General features: G+C 43.4%; 1 protein-coding gene and 1 long non-coding RNA gene across 37 annotated transcripts in view; one reads left to right on the top strand and one right to left on the bottom strand.

Annotated features, from left to right (window-relative positions):
- Positions 1 to 18203, bottom strand: part of pcdh2g28 (protocadherin 2 gamma 28) — a 197058-nt gene that overhangs the window by 25746 nt on the left and 153109 nt on the right. Inside the window, exon 1 of one of the 36 annotated variants that reach the window (XM_042073707.1) lies at positions 13235 to 15890. The exons of 33 other annotated variants lie outside the window; for them this stretch is intronic. In XM_042073707.1, coding sequence (XP_041929641.1) covers positions 13235 to 15661 — 2427 coding nt within the window. In that variant the 5' untranslated portion in view covers positions 15662 to 15890. Of the gene's footprint in view, positions 1 to 10265; positions 12856 to 13234; positions 15891 to 18203 lie in introns of those variants that run through there. 2 more of the 36 variants (XM_042073679.1, XM_042073681.1) reach the window with 2 other exon arrangements.
- Positions 14139 to 18203, top strand: part of LOC121693928 — a 41276-nt gene continuing 37211 nt past the window's right edge. The window contains exons 1-3 of the long non-coding RNA XR_006025620.1: positions 14139 to 14250; positions 16818 to 16957; positions 17120 to 17236. This is a non-coding gene — a long non-coding RNA (uncharacterized LOC121693928). The remainder of the gene's footprint in view (positions 14251 to 16817; positions 16958 to 17119; positions 17237 to 18203) is intronic.

The following is an 18203-nucleotide window of genomic DNA, read 5'->3' as shown; positions in this document are numbered from 1 at the left end:
AGGAACAGTAGACACATTGTAACTGTCATGACTGAGTCAAAGCACAATTTTCTACTATAATAACACAATAAAACAGATGATCTTACAACACACAAAGTAACCTATAACTGCACACAGGATCTTACTAGTGTGCACCATGCCGCTGCTGGTGTATATGGGGTGCAGATAATTAAGTAAAGTATTGTTTCCAAGATGTGTAAATAAAAGTTAAAGGAGCAACAAAATAATGAAATAGTTTGACCAGTCCCCCCTGTTTCAAGGAGGTGGTGATGCCATGGTCTGATGCCTGATTCAATAAATATTGTATATAGTTATCTTTCTCACTCTCTTTCACAGGCACACATGCGCACGCAGGCACACACACACACACACACACACACAAAACACTGGATCCAAGTCATTATGGTAACACAATGTCAGCACTTCAGCACTTTTTAGTGGACAGCTCCATATACCCAAATGGACACATTAAACAAAAAAAAAACAAAAAACAGTAAAATGACAATGAATTGTTATTTTGAACTACATATATATATATATATAAGATGTTTACTGAATATCTAAAATAGGTTTGTGAATCCCGTCTTCTAAGAGTATGGCTATGGTAGCGGTGGTCAACTGGGCCGGCTCTCCGTTGTCTCTGACTTCTATTAGCAGCCGCTGAGAGGAATCATCCTGCTCTGAAACAGCGCGTCTAGTCCTCACCTCTCCCTTTCAACAAGGTAAACAAAAACAATGCTTGAACATTCTATTTGGGCCCCAATCTACTTCCTCTGCATTAAGATAACATATGGAATGTTAAAACGGAAGTCTTGTGGGGCCAGTTATGATGCTGATAATGGAACTCTCTTGAAAGGGTCCATAAACACTCACAGTGAACAGAGACTCGTCTGTAGCCTCTGCCAACTTGTAAGAGACCCGCGCGTTATGGCCAGAGTCAGCGTCCACAGCTGTCACCTTGGTGACGAGGTGGCCCGCTATGGCCGCGCGGGACATCCTTTGGTGAGAGAGCGAGCCCATGGCTATGGACGGATATATCAGTTTGGGAACGTGCGCACATCCAAATTAAGGTGCAGGAGCCAAAAGTCCAAGATCCAGTAACAGAGAAGGTCCGCACACTCTCCGTTTTTTTATTTTTTATTTGACTTCAATCCCCCACACACATAAAATAAAAAAACGGAGAGCAAATGTGCGGACCTTCTCTGTTACTGATTATGGACGGATATATGACAGTGGGTACATTGTCATTTTCATCAAGAATAAAAACAAGAACCGTGGCATTGCCTCGTTTAGACGGTGACCCATGGTCTGATGCCTGCACCTGAATTTGAAACACATTCAGCTTCTCGTAGTCAAAGGACTGCATGCTGGATATACTACCGTTCTCCGAATTAATGTACATAAATTGAATCGACTAAGCCTCCACTTTAGCTATGGAAAAGACAATCAACGCAATAATGATCCATACGCATGTTTTACTGTGACGGAATCACTGTTGAGCGCCACCTCACAATTCTGAGCATTAACGTTACTCATCGTAGGGCTAAAGAGCTGCATTAACAGCAAGGAGTAGATCTCTTTGTAAATGTTGGTACACTATTCACCAAGAGGATCCCAGCATCCACAGCCAATAACAAATTAGTATGGTAAAGATACAGAGACTAGATTAGCATCATCTCAGCTCTAAGCTCTCTCTCTCTCTCTCTCTCTCTCTCTCTATGTCTGTCTCTCTCTCTTTCTCTCTCTCTCTCTCTCTCTCACACACACACACACACACACTAATAACTGTAAGAAGTATATGGGGGGGGGGGGAGGAATTTACGTCATGCATATAATAAATGACCAAAGGTAGACTACTGTGTGTTTATAAAACACCGCCACCATCATTATTATTATGATTATTAATTATAATAATAATTATTTATTTCGATTTAATACTAATATGTATTATTATTATTATTATTATTATTATTACTAACAATATCGCTGATGAGATGTGGATTTGTTGCTTTATAAATAAAGTTTTCCTATTGATTCATATTCTTTTTTGGAGTCCTGAATGTGGGATGCCATGTCAAGAGTTCTTTGGTGCCGCCCAGTGGAGCATGTTGTAAACCGCAATCTATTCTCATCATTACAGCGCCCCGTGAGGCAAACACGGAGAACCGGCAGCTTGTGGAAGTCGGTATTCAGGTCTGTAGGACAGCGAGAAAGGGAGGAGGACTCTTCGTCACGTCACGCTCTTAAAGGCACGATAACTTGAGAAACGTCACAACACAGACGAGCCATATTCATAGAAACATAAAACACCACCGAACCCATGGAAGATCATTTTGTTGTTGTGCTATTTAACCAAGACATATATAAATACATATAAAAGACAATATACAGATACAGTCGCTATACTTGTTTAGCTGATTCCATCCAAACAGAGATCAATCTCTCCGGGAATCTGCCTAGCAACATGGGCGTCTGCAACGTGACCTGCCTATGAATGTGTATGGCACCGATGACGATGGTGCACAGCCTTACAATAACTTTATAATTATATTCCAGTAAACACTTTCAAATGATTTAAAACTGAAGAATTGAAGGTTGCAATGGCCGTAACTAAAATAGGGCGAGCCAGCGAGACGGTAAGAAAAACAGCGAGAGAGAAAGGGAGGGTTGTGCGCACGGAGACTGCATGAATGAAAGAGCCGGTTTCAGCACCATGCAGGTGGACAGCGCCACACAGGCGGCGAGCTCGTGTGACTGCACGCTGGCGAGAGAGGGGCGTGCTGCAGAGCGGAAGCACAAAGACCTCTCGCAACAACAACAAAACACCGCCCATGCTCACACACGCAGAAGGACGAACAACATCAACAACATCAGGGCTTTGTCTCTGCCGAGAGTAGATAAAGCAGCGAGAATATGGGCAACAATAAAAAGAACAATTCATATCCTTTTGCTCACTTAAATGCAAAGCTATGCTAATGATTCAAAAGAGCAATTACGATCCTATCCCAACATGAACAGACACACAATATAATTCTGATGTGCATAGGGTGTGAAACATATTCACATGAGTTCAAATTAGGGTATAAATGTGTGGATCTTGATCATATATTACAACTGAAACGCTAAAGGAAAGGCATGTTAGTGACTATAGCTTATATAATTTGACATTCTTTCACATGAACATAACATGTAGACATGCTATATTACATGTTTTTGTAATGTTACCTTTCAGAAAAAAAAAGTCAGTGCTACTTCAATGATTCTCTGCCTGCTCTGGTTCTCTGCAATGTAAACTGAACTGGTAAGGATTATGACACTCCACTGTACACCAAGATCTTCAGAGCATCTGAAGAGCATTTTTATAAATACACCCAACAATGAGACAAGGCAAATATAACCACAAGATGAGTTTTCAACTGATTTCAATGTGGTCATAGAAAAGTATTTACCCATTCTTATGGACAAAATTTGAACAACGTTGTAGGTCAAAACATTCCTTTTCCATGGTTTGAACCTTTTCACACAACACACATGTGACAAGGCCTTGACCAGTATAGTTCATCCCCAAAGCTGTTGTTTTTGATGCCCCATAAGTTTGCTATTCACCAATAAAACTTGTCTTTAGTCAAGATGACCACAGATTTTACATGTAAGCCAACATCCCCTCTGTAACAGTACATACTAAGTATATAAGTATAAGTATATATACTCTTTTGATTCCGTGAGGGAAATTTGGTCTGTGCATTTATGCCAATCCGTGAATTAGTGAAACACACAGCACACAGTGAACACACAGTGAGGTGAAGCACACACTAATCCCGATGCAGTGAGCTGCCTGCTACAGCAGTGAGGGGTTAGGTGCCTTGCTCAAGGGCACTTCAGCCGTTCCTACTGGTCGGGGTTCGAACCGTCAACCCTCCGGTTACAAGTCCAAAGCTCTAACCAGTAGGCCACGGCTGAATGAGTGTTTACTAATAACCAGGGGCGTGGTTGTTGCAACAGCTTTGTGAGACGACACTTTGGCCTACAGTCTACAGCTCAGCCATCATATCTTCCTATTCATGCGGCCTAAAGTCTGTCTGTGGTGTGTGACGTGATGCCTTAGTGAGGGTTGAAAACAGAGCATTGCTTACCTTATGTAGAGACACACAGGAGACAAGCAGGAGGCAGATGGGGAGCAGACATCAACATGGGGAGAAAGAAGAGAAACAAAATGGAGAACACGTTTAGAGTGTTGTTCAACACACAGGCAGGGCAGTCTTCCACAGTGCACACCGCTGATACTTACCATGGGCACCTAGAGAGAAAGTCAGTGGTTACGGGGCTTGTATTTATGACTCATTTTGTTTCGTGTGTATGTTTAGACAGAATGTATGTCCATCGTTGCATTGCATGATTGATCATACTGTATACCAGTAATGTGGTGTGGTAGTCTCGCTCTCTCTCTCTCTCTCTCTCTCTCTCTCTCTCTCTCTCTCTCTCTCTCTCACTCACACACAAACACACACACACAAATGCACACACACACACAAAGGAAATTACAATTACATTTGAGCGGAGAAATACATAAATCCTAATATACTGAAATGAGAGAAAGAAGAGAGAAAGAGAGAAATGCACAGAAAGTACTGACACATTTGGTGAACACCATTTAAACCTCAAATATGTCAGACCTTACATGCAAAGAGATAGACATGGAGTATAGACATACTCTAAAGTAAATAATATTAAGAGAGTACCATATGGGACAACAATAATGATACAAAAGGTACAACGAATGCAAATTTCACTTCACTATTTGCATCACAGAAACAGTGGATGAAAAACTCCATCTCCCATGGAGCTTTGCGACCCTGAGCTATTCTGGGCTGACTCCATAAAGCAAAGACCTGCAGTGTTGCAATGACTCCTCTGCAGAGGAAGGAGGGAGAACCTATGAGATGGAGGCAGAAGGGGACTGCAGGCGATGCCCAGAGATACACTATGCTTAATTAAGGAGTCAGGGCCAAACGAGGGAGAAAAACAAAGCAAAAAGGAAAGAAAGAAAGAAAGAAAGAAAGAAAGAGAGAAAGAAAGATCTCTTTGTGCATGTGTATGTTTGTAGGTATGCTGTGCTTGAATGTGTGTTGAAGGAATATTTCACAAATGGTGCAGTCTAAGGAAAACATCAGCCATCTTACTAGTTTACAATGAAAGGAAATGGAAAATGTGCAGAAAATATGATAAAAGAGACTGTAACACTGTCAGACATGTACTGCTAATCATATGGGTGCAAAGTACATGCTGAACTGAGACACATACAAATGCAGGAAGGACTCTAAAGATGCTATTGAATATTAGGCACACAGAGTGAAAGCACTGGTGGTGATAAATAAAGGTGCAGCACCCATGCCTGCACAGATAGGACACTTCTGTATTCATGTTCCCAACCCCTCCCCCACACCACAGACCCAAATAGGACACAAACCCAGCCACAGAGCACAGTCCACTTAAAGGGTGCTTTCACACTCTTGACTGTTTTAGCACAGTGCAAATGTATTCCTCATCTTGCTCTGCACCCCTTGCTGCCCCCCTGTGGACTCAGCAATGGTACAGCCCTGAGAATGAGTCAGCTTGTTGCCGTGGCAACACATCCCATCAGGAGAGGTTGCAGTGAAAAAAAAAAATGCTAGCAGGCTGAAAGATGAGCACAGGCTGAACCAGGATGTGTCGAGGATGCCAATATGTGAGAACACAGTTATTCACAGCTCCACACCATCAAACACTGCCATACACATGCAATCCATGAATGAAAATATAAGGCAATGCAGGACTATGGATACTAATAAAAAAGGTCTATAGACTCTCTATTCTCTATCTTAACACTCATGTAAATGCCATATGATCTATGTAGTATTATGGTCCTAAAAGAGCCAGAGTGTTGATTGACATGTATTCTGCTGTGATATGCTCATACAGCGCTTCATTTGGTCTACATTCACAGGCGGAACAGAGCACAAAGACAGACTGCAGAGGGGTGCAGCTGGAGAGGGGGAGGGGAGAAACGCAGAGGCAGAGGAGTGAGAGAGAGAGAGAGAGAGAGAGAGAGAGAGAGAGAGAGAGAGAGAGAGAGAGAGAGAGAGAGAGAGAGAGAGAGAGAGAGGGAGAGAGAGTGGAAGGATGAGATTCAAGTCTGTTGCCTCGGAGGGAAGACTGCCTGCAAACACAAGCACATGTGTGTGTGTGTGTTTGTGTTTGTGTGTGTCCATGTCAACAATCTGTTTAGTGCATAGACAGATGCCACACCTGTTCTTTCAGGGAAATTTATGTAAAACACATCAAGCAAAGAAATGAAGACTGCATTAGGGAGAGATAATGGGAGTGTCCATGCACATAGCTTTCTGATCAATCCTGTGAGTATGTGTGTGTGTGTGTTGTGTGTGTGTGTGTGTGTGTGTGTGTGTTATGAACAGAGGCTATGCTGTCCTACTGGGACACTGGCCTCATTAAGCCCATGGTAATCTCCTCAGGATCAGCCTGCGGCACGAGCCAGTGGGGTAACACACACAGCCCACGCACACATACACACACATACACACACTGGATGTGTGTATATAAGGACACGGAGACCTACAAACACAGACATGCATAGGTCTCGCTCTGTGTGTGTTTGCACAGTATGTGTGTGTGTGATGGCTGGTGTGAGTCTCAAAAGCCAAGCGAATTCAGACCACAGTGGTCATGATGTCCTAACATCCCACTGTAGGCAAAGCGCTGATGTCTTTACTGTACAGTGTGACCCATACTTGACCTCTAATATACTATAACAAAAACAGCAGAATTTCAATTGATCTACATGACACAGTTGTGAAAAAGTCATGGTAGAGGCAATGCCTTTCCAGCATGGTAACTACATTATAGGGTTATGTATGGACAAAGGTCTGGACCCACGCACAGTGTTACACACACAGCCATTCTCTGAGAACTAACAAGAGCAGACATGCTCGTCAAAACATGAACTGAGGACAGCGCTAATGCTATTAGCTTAATGACATTCACTCTTTGTGTCAGCTCTGAGACAGCAGGGCCTCTTACACACACACACACACATACAAGTAATCTGCAGCCCTCTTCAAATACAAGAGCAAAGTGGAAAGACTTGTCACTTTAACCACAACTGTTCACAGACAAAAGGCAAACACACACAATTTCCATACAGGGCATGTGACAAAATAACATACTGGGATCCCTCTTGAAGGATCAAGTGCAACCTTGCAGTTTGCTTGTTTGTGTGGTCAGTTACACATGTTACCAAGGCCTTGACCTGAGAGCACTACCGGTACTCTCAAGAGGTCGAGAGTATATGGCTATATGCACAATCTGATGAGATGCCTGAGATCTGGAGAGGTCAGTAGGATACCATCACATTAATCTAGTGCCGAATGTGTGTATGTACAGGATGTGCACCAGACTACGTAAGCAGTCAAGTCAGGATGCGTCAAAGTGTAACACGAACGGCTCAGCTATCTAATCTCTAATCAAAGATCAAGTCACACAGGAGCATAACTCTGGGATTATCATATGTAGAGCTGCACTCCAGACTAATGGCATCCTGTTTAGATTCTATCCAGATAGGAAATGCGCACACACACACACACACACACACACACACACACACACACACACACACACACAAACAGACACACACACACCAGAACCTTTAGCAAAATCAGGCACAGTCTACTTAAGCATCTGCTAACCATCAAAGCAGAGACCACATGGGTTGGAGGGAAAAGAAGGAAGAAAACAAAAATAATTGCAATCAACCCCACAGTCAGACGGAATTAATGACCAAAGATTCTGGCAACGCATCACTGTGTTAGAGAAACTACACTACAACCCCGCGCTTTCCCATGGGCCCACGGTAGCTATCAAAGCATGAGCGGTCAATTACATTCGCCACTGTACCTGAGAGAAGAAAGGAGTTTCTAGGAATGACGTCCAGCAGTGATGGATGTTTAACGGCAGAACGATTTATGACACACGATAAAAGCATTGCCGCTAATGAGCGTAAGAACCTGAGATTATCCATGAAAGCACAAGCAAAGTGAACCCAGATGTGCGACAGATTAACACACGGAGCGCCAAGCTTAAAGTCACAACAGACTGACCCTCACGGCCGTGAAATGGACACATAACGCTTTCATCTTGATCTATTCATTTTGGACATCGCACTGCTGAATCTCATGTCCACTGCTGGTCCCATCCTCACCATACAGACTAATAGAGATGCATTTCTCTCCTCTCAGGGCATGTGGCCTGGGTATGTTGAGCACACTACCTACCGGAGACTCTTAATTGAGGAACACATGAGGGCCATATGGGGCTGACTTCCTCCCACACAATAAAACGGGGTAACCTCAAGGGTCTGGGAGCGGTAATAGACCCTCTTAATCTGCTCTTGCGGTTAACAGAGCGGGAAGCAGAGAGAGTTTATGAGGTCCCACCACACAAAGTAAACAAGTCCCGTATGTGGAGAGAGCGCCGAGTGTCCTGGGGACAGGTGTGTGGTGGAGGGGAAAGACTATTTTTCTCCAGCTCTTCACATTGTCATGGCAGCTTTTCTTTTGACAGAGGCCTGCTTGGTTATGACATTGAGGCATGACTTACTGTTAACGTACAGGATTCTGTTTTTATACTAATAACCTTCAGCATGCCAATCCATTCCAGTACTGTAGCATTTCAAAATGTGATGCCCAGGATCTCAAAATGAAAATGTAGGAGAGCTAGTGACCTAGAGAGTGTCTGGTGTGTCCAATTAGCAATCTGAATATGTAACAAAGCTGAATTTATTCTCTGACTCCCAGTACCAGAGCCTTTCATCCATCTAACAGGTACACAAACACCAACAATACAAGCATATATACTATATTCACATGCTGCTGGCTATCAGCCATCCTCGTCCCCTCACTCTTTCTCTGTCCTATCCAGAATCTCCCCGTGGGCATCTCCATCACCGTGGTTATAACTCTCCCTCAGCATCTTCCCCTCCCCCCACCTCCTACCCTCAAACCTGATTGGCCAGCCTGCATCAGCACCAGTGTGTGCATGTGTGTGAGGGAGCAAAAGGCAGAGAGAGAGGCACAGCTATATACTGTAGTGTAGACTCATGCCTCTTTCCATCAGCCACCCTGAGCTCCAAACTCTACCCTGACGCCACAATTCAGCTGTAAAACCGTTCCCACCTCCATCATTGCGATTCTCACTCTCCCTCAGCATCCTTCCCCCACCAGCCATCACACCTGATTGGCCAGGCTACTGCGGTAGTGTGTGTGTGTGTGCGTGTGTGTGTGAGAGAGCGGAAAAGATGGGAAAGTGGGTCAGTGAATAAATAGCACCCAGAGAGTGTCTGAGAGAGGCCGTCAGGCAGCACAGTGCCGCTCTGCATCCCCACAGCACTCCGCGTGATGCAGCGCCCCTCCCTCCACTGGCTGCATCCTCTCTCCCTCTCTCCTCTTCTCCCCTCCTTCTCCCTCTCTCCTCCTTTCCCATCAACAGCCTTTCCTACTTCCCTTGCCTTTCCCCCTAGGTGCTGCAGAGTCCTCCATCAGATACCACTTTTAGGCCGTACACACTTCTTTTCTCCTCCGTTAGCCTCCTTTTATCCCCCCACTTTCCACTCCCTCTCAGCACTGCATCCTCCGTGGGCCTGGACTCACTGTTAGTGGACACAGACAGTAACGAAAGACACTAAGTACTTGGTAGCCTGCAGTGACAAACACCTTTGTAAAGACTGTAGAAAAGACCAATGTTAGAAAATTAAAACATCCAGCAACACGGCAACAACAGTGATGCGGTCTCCATGACAAGGTGCTCGGAATACATATCTGCCAAGCTTTCAATGGCTGCTGTGGATCAAACCCTCTGCTTATTACTGGCTTTAGACCAGACAAATGACTTGCAGGGTAAAAAAGCATGAGTGGTGAATTTGATGATGTCAAAACCTAGGTAAAGCGACAGCAAATTAAGCACTGTAAAGCCTGTAGTGACTGCCCTGTCCCTGTGCCCCTTCCCGCTTTGACCACTGCTGCTCTGCACTCTTCTGTGTATCAAAGGCAGCTGTGAATTCGTTTTCTCCCTGAATTCTGTGCCAGTTAAATGGGTTAAGGTTTTAACAGTAACATAAATAAATTACTAAATGATGACTACTTTCATTATATCACTCAAAATCACTTGAATTAAATGGCAATGGTTACATGTCATTCTTACATCACTTGAAGTCTCACCTCCAAGCTATCAATAGAATCCTCCACTGCCTTGCTCTGTCTTGGCACTGTCCTCGTGCCACTGAGGTCCACACTTAGGACGCTCTGACCGCAAGGCCTGACATACGTCAGCTCACTTTTTCGGGAGTCTGTTGTTCCACACAATTCATAATTGTACATTTGCTTTAATGTTCCTGTCCCATCTACGTCTGCATAAAGGGGTGGATAATACGGAATGACTGGTAGATTTCCGCTCGATTTATATAACATCCGCTCACGTCTCCATCTATAGCATTTCACTGACAGGATGGCTATGATTGACACGATGAAGAGAAAGGACACTACAGCCAAAGCCAGAACCAGGTAAAAAGTCAGGTTGTCGTTGTATTCCTTATCGTGTGTAAAATCACTGAACTCCGAGAGCACTTCTGGAAAGCTGTCCGCTAAAACCACATTAACATTGACTGTGGCTGAGCGAGAGGGTTGTCCGTTGTCCTCCACTACAACAGTAAGCTTTTGTTTCACAGCATCTTTGTCCGTGACCTGTCTGATAGTTCGTATTTCTCCATTCTGAGTGCCAATTTCAAACAATGCCCTGTCAGTGGTTTTTAGGAGTTTATAAGAGAGCCAAGCATTCTGTCCAGAGTCCACATCAACAGCCACCACTTTAGTGACAAGATAGCCCACATCTGCTGAACGAGGTACAATCTCAGCCACGAGAGAACCACCAGTCTGTACAGGGTACAAAATCTGTGGTGCGTTGTCATTCTGATCTTGAATGAAAACATTTACTGTCACGTTAGTGCTTAACGGAGGAGATCCGCCATCTTGCGCCTTTACGTTTATGCTAAAAGATTTAACTTGTTCGTAGTCAAATGATTTTGTCGCATAAATCACTCCACTTTCTGAGTTAATAGATACTAAAGATGAAACCGGTGCGCCTTTAAAATCAGTTTCCCCTATGAAGTAAGATATACGTGCATTTGGGCCCAAATCTGCGTCACTAGCTCTCAGTGATAATACAGACAAAGATGGGGAGTTATTTTCCATTATGAAAGCGTTGTATGTGTCATGCTCAAATACAGGAGAATGGTCATTAATGTCTGATATCTTAACCGACAATGTCTTCGAACTAGACAGAGGTGGACTACCACCGTCTTTTGCGGTTACTGTTATGTTATACTCTGATATGTGTTCTCTGTCTAAATCTGAGTCAGTTACAAGACTGTAGTAGTCGGTCATAGATGACTTGATTTTGAATGGCAGGCTACTATCAATCGTGCATATTACTCTACCATTTTCTTCAGAGTCCCCGTCTTGGACATTTATCATGGCGACAACAGTTCCCGGTGGTGCGTTCTCAGGCAGGCTATTTGAATAGGACATCAGGGCCATAGTTGGCGCATTGTCATTCACATCGGTTACTTCAGCAATTACTTCAGCTGAATCTGATAATCCTCCACGATCTTTAGCTTGGACTCTAAACTCGTGGATGGGAGATTTTTCAAAATCAAGTCGACCAATCAACCGTATTTCACCGGTGGAGGCATTTATGGAGAATAGTTCATTTATCGAAGCCCCTGCATGTTCAAAGTAGTACTGGATGCGAGCGTATGATTCAGTGTCAGCATCCGTAGCATTTACTGTAATCAACAATGTACCTTTCGCTGCATTTTCAGGAACTGATATTTTATACGAGTCTTGAGCAAAAACTGGTGCGTTGTCGTTTGCATCAAGAATAATAATGTGAATTTTCACTGTACCGGATCGTTTTGGGTTGCCCCCATCTACAGCAGTAAGGGTCAAGTACATATGCTGTTGTCTCTCTCTGTCTAGGGGTGTTTGCAACACAAGCTCAACATTTTTACTGATACCTGGTCGGTTCTGTTTCTTAAGTGTGAAGTGATCTGTCGGATGGACAGAATAGCTCTGAATACTATTAATTCCGACATCTGGGTCGACTGCGCTTTCAAGAGTAAAACGCGTACCGGGTGTGACCGATTCACTTATTTCTATCTCAATCTCATTCTTTGGAAACGCAGGGCTGTTGTCATTTACGTCTAATATTTCCACCGTTACCCGATAAAGCTCGATAGGGTTCTCAAGAATGACCTCGAAGCTGAAGCTGCATGCAGACATTGTGCTCGCACATAGCGACTCACGGTCAATTCTCTCCTTAATGACAATATGTCCTCTCTCACGGTCTAGGTCCACGTATGCACGGCCACTCTTTGAGAAAATCTGCGCTTTCCCTGTGATTAGTCGTTTGGCATCCAAACCCAAGTCCTTTGCGATATCCCCAACAAAGGATCCAGGAGCCATCTCCTCCGGGACAGAATAGCGAACCTGCCCGGCTGCCCCTCCAAAAAAGAGGGTAGACAGAGCAAAGATTGCCATCCAAACAAGTCCACGACGTTCCTTTCTCATGATGATGTGCAAAAGCTAAATTAATACACGGTAATGGTATTCATCTTAAGTAAATATTCACAGTGCTGCTGAAGATGTCAGTCCAGTGATCAGCATTACACAGATGGACAAATGAACCAAATAAAATTATTCTTTTGGCATGCGCAAATGGTTAGAAGTGGGAGGTACTTTTTTCTGGCCTTTCAAATGATCCACTACCAACCAACAGCGACACATAGAGTTCAAATAAATAATTACATATACGAAAACATTACCCTACTGTATAGATGAAGATTATCACAGGGGCACTCTTCGTAAAACAAACAAAACAAAAACAACGGATACCACAGACATTATAAGTTGACTGATAGATAGACATGTGAGATCTGAGAGTTATTTAAATGCATTGTGTTTATAATATGGTCGCCTCAGCCGTCCTCATACAAGACTTGAAGTCATGTCAGCTCAGTTGAGGCTTTGGAAATATGCTTTTGTAATATGATTTGGTAATAGAGATGTACTATACAATGAATACAAATACATCACTTTGAGTGACATTTAAACTTGCATGACCCCTGGCTCACCTGTATGTCTGCATCTCCACCTGTGCGCATGTTTTCAGGCATGCGGGAGAGGGTCTGTGTGCCACTAGTGTCCAGACTGAGAATGCTCTGACTACAGGGTCTGATGTATTTCATATCACTCTTCCGGGAGTCAGTCGTTCCGCACATCTCGTAATTGTAGATTTGCTTTAAAGTCCCTGTGCCCCCTACATCTGCGTAAAGAGGTGGGTAGTATGGAATAACAGGGAGATTGCCGTTGGACTTATAAAACATCCGCTCACGTCTCCATCGGTAGCACTTCACAGACAGTATGGCTATGATGGACACAATGAACAGAAATGAGACGACAGCCAATGCCAAGACTAAGTAAAATGTCAGGTTATCGTTGTACTCCTTATCATGAGAAATGTCAGCAAATTCAGACAGCACTTCAGGGAAGTTGTCAGCCACCGCCACGTTAACATTGACTGTAGCTGAGCGAGGTGGTTGTCCGTTGTCCTCCACAATGACAGTGAGCTTTTGCCTTACAGCATCTTTGTCAGTGACTTGACGCACTGTCCGTATTTCTCCATTTTGCGCACCGACATCGAACAAAGCTCTGTCTATTGTCTTTTGCAGTTTGTATGTCAGCCAGGCATTCTGCCCCGAGTCCACATCAACAGCCACTACTTTAGTGACAAGATAGCCCACATCTGCTGAACGGGGAACCATTTCGGCCACCAGAGACCCACTACTCTGGACTGGATACAAAACCTGAGGTGCGTTGTCATTCTGATCCTGGATAACTATTCTCACGGTCACATTGCTACTCAGGGGAGGAGAGCCTCCATCCTGCGCTCTGACGCATATGTGGAATTCCTTTATTTGCTCATAATCAAAAGAACGAAGTGCTATAATAGCTCCACTCTCTGCATTTACAGAAACATACTCAGAGGAGGATACTCCACTGAAGGACGCGCTATCAAGAAAGTAGGATATCCGTGCGTTGTTGCCAGAGTCTTTATCACTGGCAGTAATAGCAAATATAGACAGCCCTGGTGAGTTATTTTCCATAATATATGCTACATATGACTGTTGGTGAAAATAAGGGGCGTTGTCATTGACATCTGATATTTTCACTGTCACTGTTTTGTTGGTCGAAAATGACGGTGAACCTTCATCTGTAGCTGTGATGGTTATGTTGTATTCGGATACCTTTTCCCGGTCTAAAACGCCATCAGTAACCAAGTTATAAAAATTTGTTGAAGGCGATTGAATGCGAAATGGTGAATTTCGATCAATGGTGCATTTTACCTGTCCGTTCTTACCTGAATCCATATCTTTCACATTAAACATTGCAATGACAGTCCCTGGAGCGGAGTCTTCGGAAATAGGAGTGGAGAAGGACATAACACTTATTACGGGGGCATTATCATTAACATCAATCATTTCTATTAGAACTTTACTGGTGTCTGCTAATCCCCCTGTATCTGTAGCTTCAATGTAAAGTTCATATTGTTTAAATTTTTCGAAATCCAAAACACCGTTGACAGTAATGTCACCGGTATTTGAGTCAATATTAAAGAGACTCGAGGCTTTGCCAGTATTTTTAGAAAAAGAATATGTGATCTCTCCATTTATACCCTGGTCCATGTCAGTCGCACTGACTCTAATCACTACCGTGCCCTGCTCTGCCTCTTCCGACAAGGATACTCTATAAACTGATTCACTAAATATGGGAGCGTTGTCATTAGCATCCAAAACGACCACACTGATCCTGACGGTGCCTGATTTCTGTGGGCTACCGCCATCAAATGCAGTTAAAACCAGTTTGTGTTCCTCCTGTTTTTCTCTGTCGAGTGGCGTTTTTAAGACCATCTCCACATATTTAGTGCCATCATGACGAGATATTGTTTTCAAAGCAAAATGATCAGAGGGATGAAGCGTGTATGTCTGAAACGTGTTTAAGCCTACATCTGGATCATGCGCGCTATCTAGAGAATATTTAGCACCAGTGACAGCGAATTCAGTTATTTGAAAATCTATTTCTTTCCGAGGAAAACTGGGAGCGTTGTCATTAATGTCTAATATTTCTACATCTACGCGATGCAACTCCATAGGATTATCCAAAATAATCTGAAAGTGTAAGGAGCAGGGGGACACCTCAGCGCACAGCTCCTCTCTGTCTATTCTCTCTTTCACAACCAGCGTCCCTTTATCAGCATTCAGACCGATATACTCACGACTGTCCTCAGAAAAGATGCGAGCTCTGCCAGATTTCAGTCTCTTAATATCCAAGCCAAGGTCCTGCGCAATATTTCCCACCAGCGAGCCTTTCACCATTTCCTCGGGAATAGAATAGCGGACTTGGCCATGCACCATCTCTGCGACACAAAGAACGAGGACTAGAAGGTGCGTCTGCCATTTCCAAACCTTAACGGCGGCTTTGAAGCAACAAAGTCTTCCCATATTGTATCCACAATGAGGCTAAATGGAAACAAATTCTCCAGACACTGAATACCGTCAGACTGACGAGATATCCCACAACCGTCTTCTTGAAATAGTTTGTTTTGATCTACTCGTCGGCGAGGTTTTACGAATAAGCTTCCATTGCTAAAATGATGATGCCTTGTGAGGGTGGACCTATATAATAGCGTTTTAGAATGAACTCAAACTAATCAACAGCGGCACTTAGAGTCTGTATCATATACTGCAACCGAAATACCTAGTCAATTCAGAACAATAAAATCACGCGAGTCACGTCGATCACAGCGCCTGAGATCATCAATTTGAATGATATGAATGAAATAATGAAACTGTTGAATAAATTAGATTGGACTGAGATTAAACAATTAATGTGGAACAGTGTATAGGGATTGTTTTTTTTTTAAAAACAAAACAAAACAAAACAAAACAAAACGGGTATATACTGCAATCCTGCATAATAGCATACATGTTAAAATATAAGCAAAGTATAGCAAATACAGGTGATGATAGACACCTATACTTTGTAGGACTCAATGGAGCTCACCTGGTTGTCTGTACCATCAGTATGTGTTATATCCTTTCGTGCATGCGGCAGCGTAAGCGTTCCAGTTGAGTCCAGACTCATAATACTTTGGCTAGGTCTGTTATATTTCAGATCGCTTTTTCTGGAGTCAGTGGTGCGGCACACCTCATAGTTGTATACGTGCTGAAGAGTACCTGTCCCCCCTACGTCTGCATAAAGTGGTGGATAATACGGAATAACAGGGAGATTTCCATTGGACTTGTAGAACATCCGCTCACGTCTCCATCGGTAACATTTCACTGACAATATGGCTATTATGGACACGATGAATAGAAACGAAACAACAGCAAGGGCCAAGACTAAATAAAAAGTGAGATTGTCATTGTATTCCTTGTCGTGCGTAAAGTCACTGAATTCAGACAGCGCGTCAGGAAAGCTGTCTGCCAAAGCCACATTAACATTGACTGTAGCTGAGCGAGAGGGCTGACCGTTGTCCTCCACTATAACAGTGAGCTTTTGCTTCACGGCATCTTTATCAGTGACTTGTCTGATAGTTCTTAGCTCTCCATTCTGTGCGCCAACTTCAAATAAAGCTCTCTCTGCTCCTTTCTGAAGTTTGTAAGAGAGCCAGGCATTCTGTCCAGAGTCCACATCAACAGCAACTACTTTAGAGACAAGATAGCCCACATCTGCTGTGCGAGGCACAATTTCAGCCACCAGGGAGCCACTGGTCTGCACTGGATACAGTATCTGTGGTGCGTTATCATTCTGGTCTTGAATGATTATTTTCACCGTCATATTGCTACTAAGAGGCGGAGAGCCTCCGTCTTGCGCTTTTACGCATACATGGAATTCTTTTATTTGCTCATAATCAAAAGACCGAGCTGCAGTAATCTGTCCACTCTCTGCATTTACAGACACGTATTCAGCAGGTGAAATTCCTCTGACCGAGAGGTCTTCAAGAAAATAGGATACTCGTGCATTGTTACCGGAGTCTTTATCGCTGGCTGTGACTGTAAATATGGACACCCCAGGTGAGTTATTTTCCATAACATATGCTGTGTATGACTGTTGTTGGAAAACAGGGGCATTGTCATTGACATCTGATATTTTAAGTGTCATAGTCTTATTGGTTGAGAAAGACGGTGATCCACCATCTGTAGCTGTAATTGTTATGTTATATTCGGCCACCTTTTCGCGATTTAAGATTTGGTCGGTGACCAAACTATAAAAATTATTGGATGTTGATATTATTCGAAAGGGCAAGTCTCGGTCAATTGAACATTTCACCTGTCCATTTTTTCCAGAGTCAACGTCTTTAACATTAAACATTGCGATCACAGTCTCTGGAACAGAGTCTTCGGGAATCGGACTAGAGAATGAAATTACATTAATAACAGGAGCATTGTCATTTACATCCACAACCTCTATCGACACCTTGCTGGTATCTGTTAGCCCTCCATCAGTGGCTTCGACATTCAGTTCATACTGTCTTGTTTTTTCGAAATCTAAGGCTCCGTTCACGACAATGTCACCAGTTTTCGAGTCAATACTGAAAATATCTAAAGCTTTACCAGAACTCTTAGAAAATGAATATGTAATGTCACTGTTAGTGCCGTGATCTTTATCAGATGCACTGACTTTCAGAATAACGGTCCCTTGTGATACATTTTCGGCTAGAGACACCCGATAAACGCTTTCGCTGAATACTGGTGCGTTATCGTTTGCATCCAAAACTAAAACATTTATCTTTACTGTGCCCGATTTTTGTGGGGTTCCTCCATCTAGAGCAGTTAAAATCAAATTATGCTGCTCTTGTTTCTCTCTGTCAAGTGCAGTTTGTAAAATCATTTCAACATATTTGGAACCGTCTTGACGAGATATTGTCTTCAACGAAAAGTGATCAGATGGGTGTAAATTGTATGTCTGAAGCGTATTCAGACCCACATCAGGATCGTGTGCACTATCCAGGGAGTACCTTGAGCCTGGAACAGCCAATTC

The sequence above is a fragment of the Alosa sapidissima genome, chromosome 20, assembly GCF_018492685.1.
Source record: "Alosa sapidissima isolate fAloSap1 chromosome 20, fAloSap1.pri, whole genome shotgun sequence".
Lineage (NCBI taxonomy): Eukaryota > Metazoa > Chordata > Actinopteri > Clupeiformes > Clupeidae > Alosa > Alosa sapidissima.
Note: the sequence above shows the minus strand (reverse complement) of the source record. Positions and strands in the feature narration are given on the sequence as shown.